Source organism: Tamandua tetradactyla, chromosome 22, assembly GCF_023851605.1.
Source record: "Tamandua tetradactyla isolate mTamTet1 chromosome 22, mTamTet1.pri, whole genome shotgun sequence".
Lineage (NCBI taxonomy): Eukaryota > Metazoa > Chordata > Mammalia > Pilosa > Myrmecophagidae > Tamandua > Tamandua tetradactyla.
In genome coordinates, this window is record NC_135348.1 from 25,466,814 (window position 1) to 25,493,463 (window position 26,650).

Below are 26,650 nucleotides of genomic sequence, written 5' to 3' on the forward strand. Positions count from 1 at the left end.
GAACCTTAAAGGTAACATGTTAAGTGAAGTAAGCCAGACACAATGGGGCAAATATTGAATTATCTCACTGATATGAAATAATTAGAATTAACAAATTCATGTCAGAAACTATAATATAGTTTACCACGGAATGGGGTAGGGATATGAGAATGGAAAGTTAAAGGTTACATTGTACAGAATTTGAGGTGATGTAAAAGTTTTAGGAATGGATGGTGCTGATGGTAGCACAAGATTGTGAATGTAATTAACAGCAGTGAAATATATATTTGAAAATGGTTAAAAGGGGAAATTCTTAGTTGTGTGTATATCACCAGGAAAAAAAAAAGTTAAGCCATAGAGCTATACAACACAAGCAGTGAACCCTAAAGTAAACCATGGACTATGGTTAATAGCATAATTATGAAAACGTTCTCTCATCATTGCAGCAAATGTACCACACTAATGCAAGGTATTAATAATGGGGTGGTATATGGGAACTCTGTATTTTATGTGTGGTTTTTCTGTAAACTTACAACTTCTCTAATAAAAAAATAAAATAAAATAAAAATAAGTGTTATCTTCTTATTACACTTGTTTAGAAACGTAATACTAGTGAAGTGCTGAATTAGACCCCAAATAGTATCAATATAAAATGACTCAATATTACTTTCTATAAAATGATGAATCGGGTCAAGTGAAAGAGAAAAGTGTTTTTTTCCAACCAAGTAAATGTATTTATGTAAATCCATTAGTAGGAGCAGTGAAATCTGAGTAGCATTTTTCTGTTTAAAAAATATAACTGAGTTTTATCACTACAATCTCTAATAGAAGAGTAGTAAATGCATTATGGACTGCACTTTAAATTCCTGGAGTATGATGTTGTAGCTATGACATTTTGGCTTCATAGGTCCTTTTTCAGGTCTGGAGAGCATAAAACAAAAGAGCCTAAGTTCTGTTTTTCTCTAAGTGGTACTTGAAGAACCATTAGAAAAAGCTCCTCCTTGATTTTATGCCTGCATTAGGGCCTTCGGATTACCTTCTGTTCAGTTGTATCATGATTTCTAACAGAGAGGAAGAGAGCCAGGGGTTCCTCCCCATGGCCAAGCTGAACAGAAGGACCCTCCCTGGGACCACGTTTTTAAGAAAGGGGAAAATCGTAATGCAGAAGGGAGCTAGTGACTGCCTCTCATCTCCACTGTTGCCTCTTTTTCGCCACATTGTCTGGTGTATTGGGGACAAAGAGAACCTCAACCTGTGCCTTTCTGTCTGTTTCATATGGAAATCAGGCTATCTCTCCTGTGGTTGAGTAGCTGGGGAGAAGTCCCCACTGCTCTTCTCACCAGAGAGGCCTTATGTATTCCCATTTAGTAACTTCAATTAGCTATCTCTCCCATTGATGTGCTTTTTGTGGCAGTAAATATACACTCGTTTAGAAGGACTTTCATTTCTGCAGCATGTAAATAATAAGGCTTTTCCTTAAGAACATCTTGTTGCTGACAGTCTTCTTTGTAGCATCCTGAGGTGTCAGTTCATATGCTAATTGAGTTGTTCTTTTTTCCAGTTTTAATAATTATTTTTTCATTTTACATGAAGTACAAATAACGAGAGATATTTTTAATTTTAACGATTTCATGTAAGCACGAGAACATAAGAGACGTATGTAAAACAAAGGGGATCCATGGATAAATAATCATCAACTGAACTGTTTTTTTTTTTTTAAGGAAGGAAATTAAAAAAAAAAAATTAAAAATTCTGAATGAAATTCAGACCCAGGATTCGTTGGGTCACTTGAAACATAATTCACTTCCTTACTCTAAGTAATGTCTTCTTTCAGTTTCAAAATGTGGTAGTGGGAATGGATGAGTTAAACAAGAGGGTGCAAAAAATCGTGTGAAGAGAGTACTTTCCCCCAAACCACTGAATGCTACTCAGCTGACAGATAATATTTGAGGTCTACAGCTTCATCCTTGTTAGAAGAATTCATACTCCCAAGGGGAAGAATAAGTTTGCTGTTCATTATTTCTTTCTCAGGGACCAACATAATTTTTGTGCTCTCTGATTATTAAGTTAGCTCCATAGAAGAGGATATTTGTGCTTCTGTGCACTTTGTATATGAGGCTAGGAATACAGCACTTACAGTAATCTACCTTAATGCTTTGTTTTCCTTCTCTTTTTGCACACAAGCGTGGCTATTAAGGCTGCATCAATAAGAGTCCCAATAGGAAACAGATGGCACTCACAAATTAGGATAATTCCAGGAAGGTTTATTTACAAAGGGACTATTTGCAAAGAAGAACCACAGGGAGTAGTGCAGTAACCTGGTTTAGTAATGCTAGAGCTATTATCACTCCTGGGCCTGAAGGACAGAAGGGAAGAAGCAGTTACCAGAAAACAGAGGGAGAAAATTGAATAGAGAAGGCCAACTTGGTCGGGGGAAACAGCAGGCCAGACTCTACTTCACAGAAAGAGCTAAGGGGGACATATATCCTCATCTCCCCTGCTTCCCAGGATCCTCCAGTCTTCAGCCAGGGACCCCATCCTCAGAACCAAATGGAAAGCCAGAAAACAGGTTAGCCCACTGATGTCATCCATAGAGCTCAGTCTCCAGGGCAGAAGGCAAGATAGAAATGGATTGGGTATAAGCTGGAGGAGTAGATAAAAGAGGAGGCCATTTGGCACAAATCCCAATATCCCAATATTTGGAAATGGGAAATATCGAAATGCAGGATATCTGCAGCTTGTAGAATTTGTAAGGCAAGGAAAACAAAAGCCAGCTTATTCATTAGTTGGGCCCATGTCCAGGCAAAGGAGCAGATTTCTATATTCAGATTATAATATTTCTTTTAAAGTTGCATTTAATTATAAAATGCTAGGTTAAAGAAATATCTAAACTCTCATGTGACATTTAATCAACTGAATTTTTTGAGTACTTACTAGATGTTAGTCAGTATCTTGATGTGGGGTTCTGTGGAAGTGAAAGTTTTAGATACCTATGGGGAATCGTAATAGCTTTTGCAAAGTAACACATAAGAAATTTTAAGTTGATATCATTGAAATCAGGTACATGAGTGCTGAAAGATGAGTTCTAGAATATAAAATGGGAGATAATGAAATTATGTGCATTTTTGAGAAGTAAGACTACTTTCGAAGTATATGATTACATACTCCCTTTTTCCTTATCTTGTTATAATGCTTACACGTAACAAAAGTCTAATACAGTCAGGGGAGAAACAGTATTAAATAAGTGAAAAGTCATGAACTGAGGGAGAACAACCAGAAGTTATAGGGATAAGCAAATTGTGGCATAGTTATACAATTAATTACTATCTAGCAATGAAAATAAATGACCGCAGCTGTATGCAACTACTTAAATCTTAAAAAATTGTGCAGTCAACAAAGCAAGACAAAGGAATTTATGTATAAAGTTAAGAAGCAGAAAAAGAAAGCCCGAACTATATTTCTTAGTGGTTCTTGGGTGGTAATACTTCATGAAAAAAGAATGAAATATTTACAATAGGACAGTAGTTATTTCTAGTGTAGGAAGATAGAATTGTATTTGGAGAAGCATACAAAAAAGTGTTTTCTATATTGTCTGCAAAGTTGTATTGCCTCTCTAGGTGGTGGCCACACTGATGTTATCTGTATTTATTCAGTTAACATATATATATATATATATATATTTTTTTTTTATGCAATTATCTTTCTGATAAAATTACATCAGACATCTTTGAAAAGTTGACAGACTCCTTTTTCCATATGTGGATGTTTGATGATTGACTCTTTCTCCCAAGAATATTTAAAGGCAATAATTTAAAATTTCAGATCACAGTTTTGTTTTGTTTTTTAATTAAGCTACAAATTTTATCGAGTTATATTCACATACCGTATAACACAACCGAAGTACATGATCACTGTCTCACAGTATAACCACCCAGTTGTTCAATCTTCATCACATCAGATTGCAGTTTTGAGTTTTAGAATTTAAACATGCATTATTTTACAGAAATGTAAATATCCATTGGATTTGCACCATTTCTTTCCCTCTATTTTTGAAGTACAAAGACATCCTTCAGGGATACATCAGAAATGTGAGCTCATGAAGAATACAATCACTGCTGGTATTAATGGCTAAATTCCACAGAGCAAAGTGGCATGCAAAGAATAAGACCAGAGCTTAAGCTAGAGAGAAGCATTCTGTACTCCAAGCAAATGTTGGGAACCAGTTGCTGGAGTTTGTTTTTGTTGTTAAAAAGTTTTTATCTGGGTTACTATTAATAAAATATATGGGAGAAGTGAAGAGGGTCCCATGGAAATGGTCAAATGCCTTTCTTTTTATAACTCCTCCAGCTGCTTTGGGAATTTACAGATCCTTAAAGAGAATGTTATTTTTTCCTGCCTTTTTCCCAGGAAGAAGCAGACAGAACATTAGCCTGCCGAATTGACTTATAGAGACTGCCTTTAAGAGATTTAGGAGGCCAACATTCTAGCTGGGTTTCAGAGGAGTATGTGCCATGGTATATTTACTCCTGAAAGGATTTATCCATTTGGTATTTAAAGGCAGTTCAGTAACAGCCCAAATGAATTAGGTACAAAAAACAAGCAGAAAACAGCATTTGGCACCTGCAGTAAGGACAAGATCATCTAGTTATCTTATACTTGTTGATTTATGTAGTGTTTATTTACAAGTTCTTCTTTCTTCATATGTATGAAAACCTACTATGATGTAACATATGAAGTATATTTTAATATTTTTTAGCTAAGTATACTAATATTTCCCAGTCTTTGCAAAACAGAACTTGAAACATGAAGGATAGAAGGGAAAGACTGGATCATTTAGCAAACTCCCCTTCGTTTTGAATGGGATAATCCTTTGCATCAGGGCTCCTCAAACTTTAAAGTCCTTGGGACCACTTGACGATTTTGAGAAATACGATTCGAATTCAGCAGTCTGGAGTGGACCTAAGAATGTGCATTTCTAGAAAGCTCCTAAGTGATTCTCATGCTGCTGATCTAAGGATTTCTCTTTGAGGAGCAAGAACATAGAGGGCAAAACTATGGTCCTGGCTAATCAGATCCCCCAAGACCCACAGGGTCTCTCCTCGGCACCTTGTGAACAGGATGCATTTTCGGTGGTTTCTTCCATATTGCAAGTATATGTCTGTGATTTTACCAGTTTTTCGAAAAAGAAAGAAACATGGAGTCTAAGCCCAGTTCTGTTACAAACTGATTGTGCTATCTGGGACCAGTCACATGACCTCTAAACAGTCTTAAATTTCTTCACTCTAAAGTTGTTTGAGTATATTATTTCTAAGGTCTTTCTGATTCCAACCCTCCCTTTGCTCATAAATGATAGAACTACTCCAATATGGAGCTTCATGATGATGAATGTAATCACATCCTTTAAAAAAACCCTGTCTATATATGTTTTTCTTCCTTTCCTTTTGATAAATTTACCTACTCATTTCCCAAGGTTATTGAGAAATATTTCCCTTTTGTTTTGCAAATAAACTTTTTCTTGGAAATTGACATTTCCAAGAAGAGCACTAAACAGATTATTTATACAGAATCTGTACTAAATGTCCAGTCATATTTACCCACTCACCATTTTTTTAAAGGAAAAAAAAAAAAAGGCCAAGACTAGTGTCATAAATCATTTTCATTGAAAACTCACCTGAGATCCCAGAAACATGATAATACACCATAAACTGTTATATTATATAGTTGGTTAGGAATAAGTTATGAAATAGAAGACAGCTATATTAAACATTTGCTTTTCAGGTGGTACAACAGTGGCTAAGTGGCAGAATTCTTGCCTGCTATGCCAGAGACCCGGGTTCAATTCCTGGTGCCTGCCCATGTTTAAAAAAAAAAATGCTTTTCTTAAGAAGGCAAACTTGCTACAGAGTTAAAATGCTTAAATTGGTTTGCTTAATAAATTTTAAAAATTCCTTACATGGAAGATTTTCCAAAGAGTTTAGACTCTAATCCAGAAAGCTTTGTTATGACCAAGGGATGTTCTGATGACCTGGAGATTTTTCCCCAGCTTTGCGGTACATTCAGTGAGAATACTTTTCTAAACATTGATACATAGCATGGTCTATGGCCTGTGAAGATCGTAATCAGATGCTCCAAAAGACAGAGAAAATTTTGAAGCATCTAGTACTAGCTGCCAGGACACTTAAAACTGACCCTGGGACCCAGCTGTGTCATGGGACCAGTTCTTCCAAGCTGGACTCCTCCTGTGCTGGCGCATCTTTCCCATGGCCAAAGTTTCCACTGATTTTAAATGAATTCCTCAGTGGCTACTGGGAATAGGATTGAATTGAGTGCTGGTCATCTCTCTGCAGACATTTAATTTTTGCTGAGTTTAAGCCTAATTAAAGTCATTAATTTCTGTGACATGGCCTTCTCCCCTGGAATGTAAGATGAAAGATGATTTTATTTTCAAAATATTGTTGGGAATAAAGTTGAAGCCTAACCACATCCAACTGAGAGGCAGGCTCTCAGGGCCCCAGATGCCTCTGCTGTGCTGAGTTTCCAATGATGTGACAGCCTTGTGCTGGAGCCACTTGAATTTTTCCACATGGGCTCACTTTTGCACATTATTGAACCTGAATGAAAATACATGTTGGAAATCTGACTCAAGAGAGTTCTGGAGAACTGGTGGTGCACATCTCTCCCCAACTCTGCAGAAACCTCAAATTGATAGCTTGAAATGGGCCAGCATGGGAGTCTACACCGTGGAAATTGGTGCATCAGAAGCCCCAGCCCTACACCCCCAGTCACCCTCCCACACCCAGTTATTAAACATTCGTCTACACCCTACTGTCCTTGAAGGTGGAATCCCATTCAGCATAATTAAAATAAAGCCCCTGAATTACTTTATCCTTGTTTTCACCTAATCTGTGGACAAATAAGAAGCATCCTTCTCTGAGAGTGTTTTGAAGTTTCTTCCTGAGAGCATCAAAGAAAAATTCACTTGAAGAAGTGCAAAAGATAAAAGTACATCTTTTGATGAGAAGAATATATGAAAATACCCATTTCTCTTTTCCTTTTGAGTGGACTTGCTTAATGCTATCCTTTTAGTTTCCTCTCAAATGCTTAAACTCATTAGCTCCCATTTAGCCTGCTTCTTCAGGCACTGAGACTGCAAGAATATCCAGTAATAACTCACTTTAAGCACAAAACATGCATTGCAAATGGCAAAGATATACAACTGTTAGGAATTTTAAATGCTGAGATTCCAGGTTTCAAAAGTAGTTTCTTGACATATAAATGTCCACATGGAGATATCTGTGATGGAGATATATATCCATCAAGGAGCTTTTGAATGGTTTGAGGGAATAGGAATATTTTGGCTTTATTTAATGGAATTAAATTGCTTCACTGGATGCATGTGTGGGTTTCTGCCTGATAATTTCACAAAACAATTAGAAAAACTTTGATTAGGAAATGAAAGGCCTGTCTTGCTGGCAGCTCCTGCTCCAGTGCAGATGAAAAACATTTCACAACTTGAACTTAAAAAACCCAAGTTAGATTTCCAACATGTATTTTAATTCAGGTCCAATGATGTGCAAAAGTGAGCCCATGTGGAAATATTCTTTTCAGATTTCCAGTTAATAGTTCTCTCGGTGCTAGAAAAAAGGAGTTTAGTTTGAAAAATAAAGGTGCTGTTCTCCCTCTTTTATATTCTTCCATATATAGATGATGTTTTCCATGCATGGGCCTCTGAATCAATGTCTGCTGATATACTTCAAATGCAAAGATTTAACAATGAAGATATTTTCTAAATATGTTACTGTCATAAGTGCCAGCCAGGAACTTTGAATCCAACCATAAATAATCTTGTTTAAAGAGATTTCTTTAGTAATTATAATTCTGTCATTCACTTTGTTTATGAATTTTTCCCCAGGAAATTGCATCCCTATTCTTTCAGGTAGAATGCTTCTTCACAGAATAATTTAGAGAGCTGTGCTATTATTTAATACTTACGACATAAATAGTGCAAACTTTATTTATTTAGCACTGTTCATTTAAATAAGTATTAATTCACAAATATGCCTGTGTCCAGTTGAGCATTATTAGCTTCATAGATGAGTGTAATTGTACATATAGGAAATTTCCATGCTACCTTTATTTCTCTATCAGTATCAAAGTACTTTGAATAAATATTTGGAAACATATTAAAGTAAATGACTCAAGGCTGTCCAAGGCTTGTCCCTCTAAAACCTAAATACCTAGCTTGATTCTGCCTCTAGAAAAAGTAGAATATAGTAATAAATTTCTAATTTGCAAATGACTCTTAATTGTACATCCTGTTCCCACTCTTGACCTCCTGCAATCAGTTCTTTGTATGGACTCAGAGTAATAATTTTAAAGCAGGAAAATGATCACATTACTGATGTGAAAATGATCTCATTACCAGACTTCTGCCTCTTTTCTGGCCTGACCTCCACTTCTGTCCCCTTCCCTCTGTTCTAGTTTTCAACAAGCTCTGGCCTCAGGGCCTTTGCACTTGGTATCACCTTGGCCTGGAACACTGTTCCCTTATGGCTTGCTCTCATTGCGCATTTGTTAACTGGTCACCTGCTCACAGAAGCACCCCCGCCCCAACTGTAGGTAAAGTAGCCTCTACCCAGTTACACTCTATTTCATTAATCTCTTTTACTTAGTCAGTAATTTAACTATTTCAGTATTTTCCATCTCTTTCTGATGTTAAACACAAGTTGTATAAGGATCATAGCTACTTCTTTTCCCCAGCTTTATATCCCTTAAATAAAATTACAACAATAGATATTCAGCTCATACAGAAGTATGGAAAGAAGTAGAAGCAAGGCAAGTTCAGGGAACTGTTGGGATGGAATTTCATTAAACTCCTTATATAATAAATAAGCCAGGCTCATACTGAAACAGGTGAGTCTGTGTAAGGAGGAGCTTAGACACAAAATGCCTAAAGTTTACATCTTGTTCAAACCATAGATCAGCAGTCCTCAAGTGTGGTCCAATCTGGGGATTAGCAAGGTCAAAGCTATTTTCATAGTAATACCAACATGGTATTTCCCTTTTTAACTCTCATTCTTTAATGAGTGTACAATGGGGTTCTCCAGCTTCTTTAATGAGTGTACAATGGGGTTCTCCAGCGAAAGCTACTGATTTTTGAACTTTGCTGTCTCATAATTTGCAGCTTGCTTAGTTTTAGGACAGGGTGGTTTTAAAGATTAAATGGAAGAGGAAAGAAGTGAAAAAAATGCTGAGTGATTAGAAAAATAATGGGTTAATTAAAGGAATGTAACCGTGGGGGATCCTGGCATCAGCATTTTAAAAATCTTCTCCAGGTGACTCTAATGTGCAGTCAATTAAGCTATTGAGAACCAGTGATCACATTAGTAGATCCCTTGGTAGAATTCCATCGAGAAGACATTATTTTGAGAGTAGGATAAAGTTAGGGTAATTATCCTTTTTTCTCTTGGCCGGGAGACCAAGGCAGCATTTCATTATACAGCTACATTGAGATCCTCTCCTCCAACCCGTGCACAACATTCTGTTTTTTTATTGATTTTATTTACAAATTTACAAACTTTACAAATTCTTTACCCCACCAAGCAACACCTTCTCTGGTAGCCCCTAATCTTCTCTATGAGTTTGCTATTTCCAGGTATCTCATATAAGTAGAATCATATGGTAGTTGTCCCTATGTGCCATGCTAACTTCACCCAGCGTAATAATGTCAAGGTTCATTCATGTCACAGCATGAAGTCTCAGAATCTTCATTTCTCCTTGCAGTGACTAATACTTCATTGTGTGATTGTAGCATATTTTGTTTATTCATTCATCTGTTGAATACTTAGGCTTTTTCCACCTTTTGGCTATTGTGAATAATGTGTCTAGGAATGTTGGTGTACAAGTATGGACTTGAGTCCTATTTTCAATTTCTTTGGTTACAAACCTAAGAGGAATTATCAGGTCCTATGGTGATTCTGTATTTAACTTTGTATGGCACCCTACTGCTTTCCATAGCAGCTGCACCATTTCAAATTCCCACATTCTATATGTTTAATTGGTAGAAAATAATAATAATAATAATAATACATTGTAGAACAATTACACAGATCAATTGATCTTTACTTAGGGTTTGTTCTTCTTTTGACCAGTTAAGTTACAAAAGCCTGGGTTATAAACAATCTCTTAGAATACCAAGTACAATAATTTTGTTTTAAAGCTACCTAGAAATTATTTAGCCTTATGGTGTTGGGACTAATGACTTTCAGCGGGCCTCAGATAAATAGACATACGCTAGTGCTGATATTACTGTTCTCTGTCTAACAGCTTGCTCAGTAACTCATGATTGTGGTCTTAATTGGGGCTGTTAATACTAAAGTATGATGTTTTGAGTCTGGCAATGCGATAAATTGTGTCTGTTTCTATTCCCTGAGGCTAATAGAGTTTGCTTTTTAAACTCTCATTAGGCAGCTCGAGGGAGGACAATTAAATTCACCGTCAGGCTGGGCTCAGGAGGCATGCTATGTCCTAGAAGGATCACAGACTTTGGAAGTAGATCATTTAATCCTAAATCTTCTACTTGCATGGAAGTGACCCTGTGCAAATTACCAGACTTTCTGAAACCCAGTTTCTTCATCTGTAAAATGGGCAATGCAATAATCCTATGACATAAAGCTGTGACAATTAAATGCGATATGACAAGTTTAAAAAATACACATGCCTCTGAATTCATTGTTTACATTATCTTTATTCATCAGTGACATGGTTTATATCATTTCTTTCAAGGTTAAAAAGATATTTTAGCATGTAGTCAATCCGTACCAACCCTAATGGCTCTCTCTTCACTTTTCAAAATGATGGTAAAATTTTTTTGTGTTAGGATGGTAGGGAAGGAGATGAAGGGAGATGGAAGTGGGTAATGGAGGTTTGACCTGACAAGCTGGTCATATAGAGAATATATGACATTTGAACTGAGCTATCCATGTTTTTCACATGTTAATAATATTCTCATATGGAGCTTTGAAAATAGTCAGAAAAGGAGTTTGCAACTTATAATGAACAGTTGGTTAGGCAGTTATCAGCTATTGTCTTCAATGCCTGTATAACACATTTTTAGTTTTTTTTTGTGTGTGTGATGCAAAGTGTACCTTTATTCTTTATTTCCATTTTAAAAATAGGTGAGCACCTCTTAACACTTAAAGAGAGTCTTTTCATTAAATTTTACAGCTCTTTAGAAATAATAACACCAAGGTTTGTCCTTTTTGCTTTAGGTAAGTACACAAAACGCTACATGGCTCTTAGACTTAGTGAAAGAAAAGATCTTGATCTTGAAGCCACTTCCCCAGGCTAGTTTTCGCTTTAACAATATGGAAACAATTAAACAATATGGAAAGTGGAAAGGTATACTCTCAGAACTTCTGTAGAAAAGCCTCTGACTCTTCCATTAAAACAAGTCCTTGGTACTTGTCATCTCTTTTTTTTAGCAGAGCTTGTATCTTTCAGAGACTCTCCTTTGAAGGAAAAGAATGTCTAAAGATATTTTGCTGTTCACTATTCTTTCTCCTACCTGTAATAGATCTCTGAAATAGTTGGAGAGGGAGTAAAATAAAATGTAGGTATGGCAGAGATACTCAGAGTTATGTGACTCTGGAACCACATTTCCAGTCATTATTAATGTAAAAAACTGCATGACTCCAAGATGTCTGGTAGAATTTAATATAATGGCGCACCCATATAGAGAGGTTAAAAATCTTAAAGAGCCACCAATTAAACACAGAGGGACCCATTGACTGGAGAGGTCTAGCGTGAGCAGCATGGCCTTGGAAAAATGGAAAACATCTAGACACATCCAAGATTAGACACATCCAGGCTGAAAGAGACATAGATAGAATGTCCTTGTGGGCCTACTATGGTATGGGGTGCTTTGACATTTGAAAGTCTATCACATTACTTAGTTAAGACCAAGATGTTTCTCACACGTAATAATTACTGGATCGTGTTTGGATGGTGCTCAGGCATCAGGCTGAACTCTGCTTTTATCAAAAGAACCAACTATGGTTATGCATTTGTAACTGGTTTATCAGAGACCTTAATTTAGTATGAGAGACCAACATAAAATTCCTTTTTTTCTTTTTCACTTTCCAATCACATTTGACCATGCTCTGTTGAATACTATTTTTCATTCCAATCTTGGGAAGACTCCTCAGCTTCCCAATCACTTTAAGATATCAAAAAGTTCAGTTTTAGGATTTGTATTACTAGGCAGAATGTGGTAGGTGGGGCATGCAATGCTCCTTGTGACATCACTTGGAGAAAGCAAGGCAGGTTACAGGCATCACATGTTTTAAGGCATCAATAAGCTGTGGAATCAATAAGATCTGGAAAAATTAAAATTCCAAAGGAAGGAGAGTCATTCAGAGATAAACGGAAGCCTGTGATTTTTTTCCTCTAAGGGGATTTGCTGATTCCCTTTGTGGGATGAGGAATAGGAACTGGCCTAGATGCAGGGCTGCTGCTGCTTTGGAGAAAGAGAATCCAGAAAATCTTTGAGCAATTGTGTTGTATGAAGTGAGAAATTGAGACTACAGAGGCCATTTTTCGTCAGAAGACATTTGCTGATTTCTGAGGCTTTGCAGGAGATTAAAAAGCCAAATCAAAGCCTTGTGAAAGGTAGAGTAAAATCTTATAGTCTCACAGTGCTTAGGCCAACCGGAGAGGGGCTGAAAAGCAGGCAAGAGACAAGGCTCTACTTGGAATGGCAAACTGAAACTGAGGATCTGAAAAGCCTTTCTTCACATGTCTTGTAGCTTGATTCTCAGGATCAAGGTTTTACTGAATGAAAGGTCACAGCTGGCAGACAGGGAACTAGCAGAGATTTTGGTTCTCACATGAGACCAAAGGGAACTAAGCTCATGGATGGGATCTCTTTGTAGACATTTGGAGGATTTTGAAGCTATGGGGCATGCTGAAAACCTCTGAGAATTTCCTGCATTCTTTCAATGTTTAGAAGCAAAACCTAGCCAGGCTCTCTTTTAAAAGCCCTGAGGGCCACACCCCAGATCAGAGATGATCCACAGATAGAATGAGTCTTACCAAAGATCAATCCCTGACAAGTGAAGAGAGGAACCCCTGTCCTCATGTGTCTAACAAAGAAAAGAGGGCAACTCTGCCAGAAGATAGAATCTGAAATTTCTAGACATAACTGATTAAAAAAAAATTACCAAATAGCTTCATAACCAAAAGTTTAAGCCCCATTCCTAATCTGAGGCATGTTTGTGTGCAGGAGAAAATCTAATTTTTATCTGTGACCCATTTCATTCATAAGCAATCTTCTAGACCAGAGCTTCTCAAACTTTAATATGCATAGGAATTACTTGGGGACCCTGTTGAAATGAAGATTCTGATTCAGTTGGTCTGGGGTGAGCCTGTGAATCTGCATTTCTAACAAGCTTTTAGGGGATGGTCATCTGAGGACCATTCTCCTGACCAGCGACGTACTAGTAGATGATTAGGGTACACTCTAAAGTTTAGGAATCATGGTCTGATTCTATCAAAGATCTCTTCCAGCTCCAAATGTCTGCAAACTTTCTTTTTTTCTCTTTCAAAGGAACCTAATTCTAGTAGTTGAAAAACTGAAATGCATTTTTGAAACTTCTCAAAAGATTTAGAGCGGTTTCAAAGCTCATAAGAAACCTGAACATTCTCATTTATTTTAAGAGCAATAGTTCTCAAACTTAGCTGTGCATTGGAATCAAGTCAGGAGCCTTATGAAATACTGATTCTTGGATGCCACCCTGGGAGATTCTGACGTCATTAGTCTGGAATGTGACCTGGGAATCTGCATTTTGATAAAACCGTGTCCCAGGTAAATCTCATGTGTTATCAAGGTTAAAAACAATACTTGTTCTTAAAATAGTACTGGGCCTACTTTGACACCCCCCTCCTTATTTACCAGGCATGTGTCTGGTAAAAATACATAATATTAATAAGAACCCACTAAGAATTAGTATTTGACCACTGTTGATATTTGACAGAATTTTCTCATAATATGTTTTCAATTTCAGGAGAGTAATTAAAATTTTTCTTTTTGTTCTCAAAAGAGCTTAGATACCTCACTGAAATTGACAGGTGCAAATATATAGATTTTCATTCAATGTTAACATTTTTGCCCTGGATCAGATTGCTTTGACTTAATAATATTATTAGTTAATCTTTTAGCTCCTATTATATGCTTATTCACTTTTGAATATATACTTATATGCATTCTATATAGCTCATCTCCTATTTCTAATGACTTCCCAGTAAATTATTCTCTATTATTAGGCCATTCTATAGAGAAGGAAATGGCTTAGACATGGTAGGTAATGTGCCCAAGGACCACACAGTTGATAGGTACTAAAATAGACAACAGGAATTAAGAAAGTCCAATGTTATGTCCATGTTCTGGAACCATAATGCTGAAGTTCCAATAATGTAACCATAAACTAATGGCTCATGAGCTATTTCCTACTTGCAGAGTTGCTTTTTTTTTTTTTTTGCCCTTTACAATGTTGGTTCACGTGTTTTTGATCCATATTAGTTGTCAACATTTTAAAATCATATGGTGGCACTGAGTAATTCAGATTTTTGGCTTATCTTTAAAAATATGAGAAAATCTGGTTACACTTCTACTTTCTAGCAAGGTCATAGTCATTTGCTGCTTGGCCTTGGTGGCTGTTCCTTATGGACTGGTTCTCCAGTCCTGGTTGTCTTTTATAGCCAGCTCGTTTCTTTCATTGACTTAAACAGCCTAGAAGCTTTTGCATGTGTTTGAAGCATTACTTCCATAATACTTTTTTGTGAGCTAGTTTAACTAGAGCATAAACATGTTCAAGGAAAATTTTTAGATGTGTCTCTCAGGGATATTTCAGGTAAAATTTCTATACTACTTAGGTAATTTTTACAGGTTGCCTCTGATACCCTTTCCATCTCTAAGATTCTGTGATCTAAATTATTGGGTTTGCACATGGATACTTTTCTCCATCTAAAATAAAAGTTAATCAATTGTAAAACCAATATCTGAAATTGGATGATAGGTTTTAGTCAGCTGAATATTCTTTGCAATTATTATGAGACATTTTGACTCTGACAACATAATCATCATTGCCTATGGGCAAGAAATAAATTATCTTCTTTATCTCTTAATCTCTGGGATCACTAGTGCTCATAATAGTAGCTGAATCATAATAAGTTCCTAATGCATGTTTGCTATGGTAACAATAATTTGTGAATTAGGATTTAATATTAGCTATCTTGCTTTATTTCTCCATAACTATAAACTGAATCTAAATTTTCATTTAAAACAAATGGGAGGTCTAAATTATGCTGGCTTTTGAAATAAACGTAGACATCCAAACTCCAGTGTCTCAACCTTATGGAAATTTGTTTATTGAGCATGGTGGTAGGCTGGATTTTAAGATGGACCCCAAGATTACCACTCCGTGGTATACATGCCCTGTGTAATCCCTGAACGGTGTTATGATGGAGTTTACTCTTGTGATGAGGCCATGTTTTATGGCTTAAATGACTTTTAGAAAGGGAACTTTTCAGGGGAGAGCCTAACCCAATCAAGTGACTTCTTAAAAGAGGTTCTTCCTGATTTCAGAGATTCTAAATGTGAGAGGGATTTGTTGCAAAGATTCTTTGTTGCTAAACTTAAGGTAGAGAACACCGTGTGGCAAGGGATGCAGGTGGCCGCTGGAAGTGCAGAGTGGTCCCCAGCTGAAAGCTATCAAGAAAACCAGGCTCTCAATCCTAGAGCTACAAGGAGCTGAATTCTGCCAACAGTGTGAGGGAGTTTGGAAGTAGATATTTCCCTCCTCAAGCCTTCAGCTGAGGACATGGCTGCCTCACATCTTGATTTCAGCCTAGTGAGACCTGAGCAGAGAACTCAGCTTCGTCATCCGTGGACTTCTAATTTACAGAACCAGGAACTAATAAATGGCTATTGGTGTATGTAGCTGACTTTGTGGTGATTTGTTACAAAATAGTAGAAAGCTAATACAAATGTTCAACAGTTCAACTAATACTGGTAGTGATGATTGGTAGAGGGTTTTTATTTATTTATTTATTTTACATGGGCAGGCACCGGGAATCAAACCCGGGTCCTCTGGCATGGCAGGCAAGCATTCTTGCCTGCTGAACCACCGTGGCCCGCCCTAGAGGGTTTTTTTTTAAAAATGTAACGATTCTGGAACCCAGACACAGCACTGCGATCACCTAAGACCTGGACATTTCTACTTCTGGCTGTTGAAAGGGTAGCTAGACAATGGAGAGAGCACATTACATCCACTTCTAAAAGCCCAATGTGGATGTGACAAACATCACTTACATAGAGATTTCATTGATTACACCAGGATACACAGGGAGTTTGGAAATATGATACTGACTTCCAGACAATTCCATATCATGGAAGGGTTGAGACATTGCTTTTCATGTGTTTAAATATTAGGGCAGTTGTGTGTCCCATTCCAAGTGGAACATGTAAATGAGGTGGTGTTGTATATCCTAGTTTGATATCCCTCCAGAATTAGAGTAACAATTTTATTAGTAAAAAGTATGCGCTTCAATAACAATATCAAAGACTTCCCCAGATGTGACCATAGTTTAGAAAGAGGATCTGGGCTCTTTCTCTGCCTTACTACAAACTCCAATATTTCCAAAACCTTTTCTCTCTGCCTTACCCCTGAGCCTGCCCGAGAGGAGATTGCTCCTTCCTTACCTAACCATGTGGAGATGCGCTTGTCTGGGGTCAGACAGTCCCACCTTGCGGACAGACTCTTGGCAGCAAGGCCCTTCCCTTCTCTTGATCTGGATCCCCATAAAACTACTAGCATTGCAGGCAGCCACGCTGCCTCATTCTCAGCTACTCATCCTTGCAGAGTCTGACAATCCTTTCCCTGTACCTTCCTCCGCCCTCAGGACAGCAGTGTCCGTGGTCTTTGTAACATGGTCAACATGTTTAAGGAGTCCTTTCTCCATAGATTTGGGTGCCAAAATGCTCTATTTAGCTAAACTATCATAGTAGCACAAATGGCCTCTTTCTTGGGAACAATAAGGGTTTGTGGACTAGTCTGTAGAGACATGATGAAAGAGTGACTATAACTCACTGTATGCTATGTGTTCATTTTCTTTTTTGAGGTAAATTTAATATGTAGAATTTTTATCTTAATGTGTTTTATATGTACCTTAAGAAATAGTCAAAGTGGAATATCTAATATTCTACATGATTACTCCTATTAATTGGTCTGCCTTGCTTTAGTTGATATCCTAACGTTCTAGACAAAAGGAAGCTATAAGAACTTTAAATGTGTAGTGAGGCAGGCATTATTATGTTTCAGGAAGGGAGAGGAGGGGTGTGGTGAAGAAAAGCAGAGATAGAGCAGCTAATAAGACCAAAAAAGGAAAAATGAATTCCTAAGGAAGGCTACTAATTCTCAGGAGGCATGACATTGCCTATGACCTGGAATATTCTGAATGCTGCAGTGGCAACCATTGCTGCATCCCTTTGTTTTCAAGAGGTTTCATCAAAGTCCTTTAGGGTTTATTTTCTCAGTGACATATCCCTCTATCTTTTCCTATTACTTCCCAGGCTCTCCCTCCCTTCTTTTTTTCTGTCTTTCCCTTCTTCACTTTCCTCCCCTTTTTCTCCCTTTCTCTGTTTCTCTCTACCTTCCTTCCCCTTTTCCTCTCTTTGTCAGATACTTGTCAGCTGGGAAGCCATGTAGCTGGTATCTCCTGGTCCTTTGCTAATGGGTTGCATTGCTTTCAGCTCTGATTCCAATGGCTTTCCATGTCGGCTCTCCAAACATCTCCAAATATCCATGTCTACGCATCTGTTCTCTTTGGCAGCTCTCAAATCTATCTATGTTTTCTACCTTTTGTTCTCTTTATACAGGGCAGGGTCACATCTCCATCTGATCAAAAGGTTCCACCCACATCTGGTGGGGCACATCTCCGTGGAAACAACCTAATCAGAAGATCTCACCCACATTAGTCTGCCCACAGATTGGATTAGGATTAAAAGGACATGGCTTTTCTGGGGTGCACAGCAGTTTCAAATGAGCACAGGGAACTTCTGGCATTGGACAAATACCTTGGTGTTCATTAGTTTGAAGCTACAGCACTTCAATCTCTGTCATCACATGGCCTTTACCCTGTATCTGTCTGATTGTCCAACTCTTTCTCTTCTTACAAGGACATCAGCCATACTGGCTTAGGGCCCAATCTAATTCAGTTTAGTCTCATTTTAACTAATCACATCATTAAGAACCCTATTTCCATATACGTCCACAATCGTAGGGCCAGGGCTTAGAACCTGAGCGTATCTTTTTGGAGTACAATCCATAACATCTGTTTGGAGCCCCATAATAGTACTGTTCTATAAGTGGTGGAAAGCACGTGATCCTGACAACAGTCTATGAAGTTTATTATTAGCCCCGTGTTAAAGATAAGAATTGTTAAATAACTCTCCCAGGGCCATGCAAAGAGTTGGGATGATTCAAGGGGGTATGAGCATGTCACTCCTCTACCTGAATGCCTTTCCTGATTTTCAATTGCTAGAAATTATATAAAGCCCAGATTTCTTAGCATGATCTACAACCTTCTTCAGTAAATGGTCCCAGCCTATTTCTCTAAATTACTTAACTCCAGCCACTTCCCAACAGGACTCTGTGTTTTAGCATCGTCAGAAAATTCACCTTTTTCCTGAACACAACTGGGCTTTTCCAACTCCATAACATGTGCTTCTCCATGTCTGTTACATAACACCCTGTTTTATCATACATTTCCTGCCTTAAACTAGCATTTACCCTTCAAAACCCACACCACCTCCTTTATGAAGCCTCTACCTTGTAACTTGTATACCAAAGTAGTTCCTTCTCACCCTGAATACCCACAGGAAAATGCCCATCTATTTACTGCGTAAAACGTGCTACTGGATTGTTTGCCTAAACTCTGAAGCCCCAAAGAGAAAGAATGGGGCTTTATTCATTAGCAAATCCAGTACTGGACACCTAGCTTGTATTCAATGTTATAGGGGATACATCTTATGCAAGAAAAACATAATTCATGTGTAAGTAACATATATACCATAACATCAGTAGTATTGACTTCAAATCTGAAAGTTTTAGAACTATACATAAATTCTGAGTTAAGCAAATGTTTCATATGAAATGCTGATATTATACAATTTGGAACAGGTTTACAAAGGTTTTGCTTCTCAGTTCCTCTAATTTAGGAGTTCCACTAGTGATTTAAAACATGCCTATATTTAGAAAAATTTAACATACATGTGCTTTACAGAAATACTTCTCTTTATGTAAAGTGAGAATTATTCTCTGCCACCCCACCATCTTTCTCTCAGTACACATGCATATGCTGGATATGGGAATGTCTTTTGACTTTATGCATAGCATGCAACTTTGGGATAAAGAATGCTTTTTATTTTCTCTATAGTTTACTAACTGCAGGATTAGCATTCCAATAAAAATCAATATAATTTTAGGGATTAAATGGATCATATTGCAGGAATTATTAGTCTTATTCTTTGACCAAAATTAAATCACATTGTTTTTAAAATATAAAAATCTAAATCAATATTTTATGCCTAAATGTATTGACCCTCACCAATTTCTAACTTTCATTTTATTTCTTAATTCAATCATATTCCTTAGGGCAACATTATTCGTTGCTCAAATGTTTTCTTAAAATAATGTATACAGGCACACACACGTGTGTAACAGCCCATTACAGCTCTTGCTTAACATTTGGTTTTCTCTTACTTTGAAGTCAGCTCATGGCTCTGAGATAATGAGGCTGAATGGTACATCTGAACATTCTGGGACCAAAAAAATACTAAAGCAGCTACTGAACTGCAAATGCTCTTCTTAGGCAGCGAGTTCTCTGTCGTCCTGTCTAGAGTTGAGTGTGTTGTGCAAATTATGTTGTTTACTCTGTTGGGATCTCTCCTGTCATTTATTTTGTGCCCTGGTGAACACTTTTGAGTCCTAATGACCACCAAAACTGTGCAAGTGATAGTGCTGAATCTGCCATAAAAAAACAAAGAGTGTTGAGCTGTAAGTTAAAATGCACATTTTGCCATGGCTTGAGACTCTTATGAAAGAAACAGAAACCGTGCTAAAGATCAGCAGGCCGTTAGGAGCTGGTTCAAATATTTTGACATTATTAGGGGGATTGTAAAGCATCCTTCAACCTGAGAACATTGAGATGGTATGGTCAGGTATGTCAGGACTTCAGGGATTTGATGAGAAGTGTGATTGTTAGCACTGCTCCAAAGGGATTTTGTCAAAATGGCTCCCTAAAATGTTGATTCATTCAGTGCTTCTGGATCGCTACTCTGCCATCCCTCCTCCCACCTCAAACCCCTGCTCCCCAATTAAAGAAGGGTGTCTTGTATATTGCTCTGTCTTCATTTTACTTGTTTCTCCATCCTTACTTCAAATTAAGATATACTAGAGTTGTTTTTTTTTTGCTTTTGCTAGCTTTTGCTAAAGTGAAAAAGAGACTTGGTCATTTCTTTTCACTTGAAACATTTTTTTCTTCGGTAGAGAATCATAGACTCAGTATCTGTACATTAGAATGAGAATTTCTAAGGGAAAGAAGGAACACCAATATTTTGAAAAGGCCGGGTGATTCTAACTACAGGCAGGATTGAGAATCACTGCTCAATATAAGATATATGTCTACTTATAATCTATGGAATTGGTATATAAGTTGGAATACTTTTTCAAACATATGAACAAATTCCCCAGATGACTGCTTTTCATTATCTCTCCTCCCCAGTTGAGACTTGCTTTTCAGATGAATTCAGATTAAGGCAGTTTGACCCCAGAATTCTCAAGTGGGTGGGATATCCTATAGAGAGTATAGGTTTTGGTGCTTATTCAAAAAACAAATATTTATTGAATACACATAGAATTACTTTCTCTGCACCACCTCTATCCTTTCCCTTGAGTATTGAATGAGGGCTGCTTTATGAGGAGATTAAAAGGCAATTCACCCAAAGCCCAGATGTCTCTGTGTTTGACAAGGAGGTGATGAGGTGAAGATCTACCAGTTTTGTCTCCTTAGGAAAACCAGGAAGTTTAGGAACTATAAAAGCATAGCTTCATCGTGCTCCTGCCGGGGGTTTCGCACGGGTAGCTTCATTAATGATTAGTCACAGAGTCTGAATAGATGCCAGATGAAGGAAATTGAAACCCAGTCTCTGTGTGCAGCTTCTGCACCGGTCGCTACAAAGTCAAAAAGAAATTGTGTTTTTCTCCGCAGATCCGAACCAGTGTCCTACCTGAAAGTAAGGACCCTCCACCAGAGGTTGGGGTAAGTGTTTCTCATGTTTCCAAAAAGACTCACAAATCAGTTTTGCGTTAATCTTTTGGATTTTCTTTAGCCTCTTGCCTGGGAGCTGACACATGAAATTGAGTTACATTAACAAGGCGTGACTATCCCAGGAGGAGTTATCACATATTTGCTGAATTGCTCACAATTCATTCCTTGTCTCCTGAAAATCCTCCTCAGATGAATTTGGATTTAGTACAGCTGGCTAGAGATGGGCCTAGAAATTGCCCTGCAGGTAGCTGAAATGGGACTAGGAGCCAACATTCCTGGCCCAGCAGGAGGCTGGGGAGATTGCAGATGTGAGCTCTACCCCTTCAGAAAGGGGCAAGAGAATGAGCTGCACAATTGTGATGTTTTCTCCTTCCTGCCACTTAAATAGTGGGATGCAAGGCAAAAGTAAGGCCACCTCCAAGGTTCAGACCAGTGTTGCAAAGTCCTAAAGTTTTCCTGCTGCATCTCAACTGTCACATTTACAGCCTTCAGAAGCTGAGAGAGCAAGAGGGTCATTGGTGGCTTCTTCTCAGGCAGGAGGCAGTGGCAACTCTGGGAAAGGAAGCCCAGCAGGCCGAATCCCTGGAGTCTGGGCATTCAGGGAGGAGGGAAGGATCTAGAAGTAGACTGGACTGAGCCACTTGAAAGGTTCGTTAGAAATGTCCTGAAGTCGTACAAGCAATTGACAACATTCTTCCATTAAGTGTGAGGCGCTCTGCTCATTTCATTTCATTTTAGAGAGGGGCTCTCCAAAAAATATGCACCAAAGTCTAAGTTGAGTCGACTGGTTGTCACTCCCTGCACCTGGCAGTAAAGGAGAAAGAAAACGTCATTTGTTCTGTCATGCTTCATGAGAGCTCGTTTCTACTCTGTTGGACCAGGTACACAGGTTGGATAACTCTCTTTTACTCAAGTGAATCTTCCTGCCTTGTTTTCTATCTGCCTCTTGTATCTCTTCTTGAGCTACTCCAGCCTCCATCTGAATATCTGTGCTCAGATCCCATAGGCCTTTTTTGGCTCCTTAAACAGGATTAGCAAGCTCTTCCCAGCCTCAGGCCTTCCCAGCCTTGGCCCACAGAGCTCTCTCTCTCCCAACACAGAGCTCAGCTCACATGCCCCTTGCTTACTGCCTCCACCCCAGCTGTCCTCCTTCACACCACAGCCTTTTGCAAGCTCACATAACACCTTTACATTTCCTTCATAAACCATAAGACCTTCCCACAATTTATAACTGTTATTATGGTGACTTAGTACTTTATTTAATCAAGAAGTTCCATTTAGTTATTGACGTTCAAGATACGGGAACTGGTTTAATCTTTCTCTCCCACTAACTTGATCTCCTCCCCAGTCATCCTAACTTCTCTTGCGTTGAATTCCCCTTACTTGATCTTTTAATGAAATCTTAACTTGATTGTGTAAAATTTCCCCTGTATTTTGCCTTTTTCAAGTTCTTGGGAATATCTCACTCATTTAGAAACTTTAGTCTTGTCTCTTACCATAAATTATTTTCTTCCACCATTTCCTCGTACTGTCCCCACCTACAGGCTAAACCCTGTGCCTCTAGCAACTTGCTGTAGAGGAGGAAGATGGGCTGATACAGGTCCTGTCCTTCTCTCTTCTACTGCTCAGCTTCTGTGGCAGGCAGAAAGGAGATGGAGACAAAGGTTCCTTCTCGGCTTGCCCAGTATTAGATCTTGATGCTTCTCAAGCTAATGCTACCTGTCAGAGTTTTGTATGTGGCAGATGTTGAAATTCTGGCTTTCCTGTAGAGCCCAAATATAGGTGTTTCTGGGGGCTTTTTGAGTTCTCTCTTCTCCATTTTTCCTACATGGGAGATCTGGTTCTGGCTCAATCCTTGACACAGTCACCACTACCCCACACCTTCTTACTGCTGAGATCTACTTTCCCAGCTGGTGTCCCAGCTCAGCCCTTTTCTATAGTATCTCATTGCCATGCCACACAGAAGAAATGTAGGCTGCCCCACCAATATTTCCTCTCTCAGTCCATTCATCTCTCTGCTGATCCTTCTTACAAGCCCCAGAAACATCAGGTACAGATAGCTAAGGGCTTTCAAAGGACAATCACCAGTCCCTAATATGATGGATGTAAGATGATATGGGCAACTTCAAAGAATCACCTTATAATAGATTCTTCGGAACTGGATTCCCTTGGCTTTGGGAATAAAGGTGTCCTGGGAATGATGTAGAGAAAGGGCTAGTCTCATTTCCTAAATTGTAGACCCATAATGCTGACCTCTCTTTTCTTCTAACCCCACCTTTATGTTATTTGGGTGTGTGGTAGTTACTAATAGGCCTATTTCTCTGAGTTGGCTCCTCTCATTAAACCGTGTGTTTGAGTTGCTTCCTAGCCCCAAATGCTGGAGGTTCTCTAAACTTATAATGTGGTGCATTTGGTATCTGTGTTCTCATCTTTGACAAAGACTCAGGTATAATTCCTAGACCAGAAGAGAAATCCCACTTGACATTTTGTGATGTGGGTGTTATATCAGTTAAGAAGGCAATCTTAAAGTAGCAGATTTGTTTTTCTGACTAACAGTATCTTAAAGTAGCAGATTTACTTTTCTCGTATAATAAGTCCTGAGGGGGGGAAAAGAAGTCTTGGGGACAGTGTTCAGAGGTGGTATAGTTACTCAAGAATGACTGCAAGCAATGAGGCTCCATCCATCTTACTGCTCTTCCTTTCTTACAGTATTGCCCAGTCTTGCCACTTATTTCCAGTATCATTTTCCAGGTCAGAAGAGTAAATGGCAAAAAGCTGAACTTTCCCAAAATTATGAATTGGTAGACTGCCACATACAAATCCCTAAGGAGAATTGAGTCCCTCGCTAGAAGGGAACCTTGGTGCAATTCTCAGCTAAATAAAATTAAGGTTCCATTAGTAATGAAAGATGGCAAAATGGATATTAGGTAGACAATTCTAGATATTAAACTTCATCCCTAATAGCACAGTCATCACTCATTTGTTCACTCTAATATACCAACCTGTCTTTGTGCCTGGACATTAGCAAATATTTGATATGTTTTGAATGAATCAGGGACATACCATGATTTTCGTTTTGGCAACTATCTTGAGGACCACCAGAACAAAAAGAGGTCCAGAAATGATTGTGATAAGATGATAAAAATGGTGTCTTTTATGAAACATCAGAAGGCAATAAAATGGTAATTATTATTGCAGAGTTAAATCTTAAGCATGGTAAGATTGAGACTAAATAAGAACAAGTCAACATGCTTTGCTTTCTGATACCCTCAGAATAGGTTATTTAGTTAGAAAAGAATTCACACACATTGAACACCTATAAAGTGCCACTAGTCATATATATAATTGGCTGAGGACCTCAAAGTATTTCTTTGAATAGTGAAAAAGAGGTCTGAGAGTTTAAACTCTTGTCCAGGGACATTGACGACGTGTATTACTATGTCCTTTGACAACTCTGACATTATAATATGCTACAGAGTCTAACTATTAAGTACTGCAATTTAAAAGGAGCTGATTTTTTTTTATTGTAAATATTTTAAATATGTTGTACACTTTCTTTTTATTCTCAAGCAGCACCTATTGAATCCACCCAGACTTTTCTTTATGCCTTGGTCAGGCAGATGACGATCTGTATTCTAAGACCTTTTGAGGTGCATTAATAGCAAAGATGTAGATTGTATAATACATGGCTTTACTCTGTCTCTTATTTATTTTTTTCAAATTTTTCACTGTTTATTGACTTTAAATAGATTTCCTCTCAATTCGTCTTTCTTTTTGATATCTTTTTTGTTTTAATAGTTCATTTATCCTCTCTTCCTTCCTATGGAGTAGGAAACCATGTAACCATATTTGTCAGGGTTGATAGTAAAGAAAATGTACTTGGGGTTTGAAAAAGAGCCTGTGCTGTAAATTACATATATGATATATTGTGTATCAGCATTGTGATACCAATTTTGACTCTTCAAAGCCTTTCAAAGTTTATGCTACATTTCCTGTACATAATTTTCTGAGAATGAATCAAAATATTATCAATATATTCTTTAACCTCAGCACTGTAAATGTAAGGTGAGCCACAAACACATGCCATACACATGATTTAAAATTTTCGAGTTGCCATGTTTAAAGAAAAATGAAAAGAAACAGGTGAAATTGCTTTAACAATATATTTTACTTTTATAATATAATAATATATTATATACTAATATATTTATAGTTTAATCTCAATGTAGTATATGCAAAATATTCCAAAACGGAATAGATGCAAAAATCATTACTGATATATTTAACATTCTTTTTTTCAAACTAAGTCTTCTAAACCCGATATGGTTGTATTTTACATGAAGAGACCCTCTCCATTTGGAATAGCCATATTTTAAGTGCTCAAAAACCACTTGTAGCTAGTGGCTACACATAGACACTACTTGGGGGAAAAGCTGGTTTTAAGGGCTGGATAGAAGTTGGAAAAATTGGTGCATGTCCATTCAAATTTTAAAGCACAAAGGAAGCCTCTGCTTTGGTTTAAGGCTCTGTGAGATTAACAGTCGGTGATGGTAGTTTGGCCAGTTTGTGGCAATGTTTATGCGGCTGTACAGCCTCAGGCTCCTGTGTGGTCCTGCTCAGCCGGGGAACCCCTGAGGACCCACTGCTCAGAAGCATTGCGTCCTCGTGAGCAGTCCGTATATCTGTGGCTTGCTCAGAATCCTAGCAGTGGCTTAAAAGCTGTTTATTAGTATACTCCCCATAGAGAGAGGCCAGGGATTGAGACAGATGTCCTACTCTTTTTCACCCTGCTTGATATTACTCTCCAGCCCGGTGAGTGATTGAAATCGTGCATCAAGCAATTTAATGATCATCTGCTTTGGGCTCCTTACACCAGAATGATAGCTGTGAGTGTTGCACTGTCATGAGCAGGCAGGAAAGGTCAGAGCTACGTGTTGTGCAGGCAGAGAGCCTGTTGCAAGGGAAGGGAATTGCCACCTGCCCTGTAAATGAGGTGCAATGTGATGCAGATGAAAGGACATCCGATTGAAGAGAGGAAACTTGTGTCCTAACTCGGCCTCTGCATATTAACTATTTCTGTGCCCATGTGTAAGCCAGTTAACTCCTGTGTCTCCTAGTTCCTTCATCTCCAGACTCAAAATTACCAAACTTTCCTCTGAATGTTACCATTCTTTGATTCCACATAAACTTTTTTGGGTTCTGATAAACATTCCACGTGGTCTAATAAAAAAATTGAGGTACAAAGAAACATCAGCCACATCTGGTCAATAGTAAGAACTGTCTA

At 38.1% G+C, this 26,650-nt stretch overlaps 1 protein-coding gene across 13 annotated transcripts in view; it reads left to right on the top strand.

Moving 5' to 3' along the window:
• Positions 1-26,650, top strand: part of INPP4B (inositol polyphosphate-4-phosphatase type II B) — a 934,219-nt gene that overhangs the window by 620,947 nt on the left and 286,622 nt on the right. For 12 of the 13 annotated variants that reach the window (XM_077139955.1, XM_077139941.1, XM_077139945.1 and 9 more), the window contains one exon: positions 21,307-21,357. In XM_077139955.1, the coding sequence (XP_076996070.1) occupies positions 21,307-21,357 (51 nt within the window). Of the gene's footprint in view, positions 1-21,306; positions 21,358-22,127; positions 22,256-26,650 lie in introns of those variants that run through there. The other variant, XM_077139952.1, reaches the window with a different exon arrangement.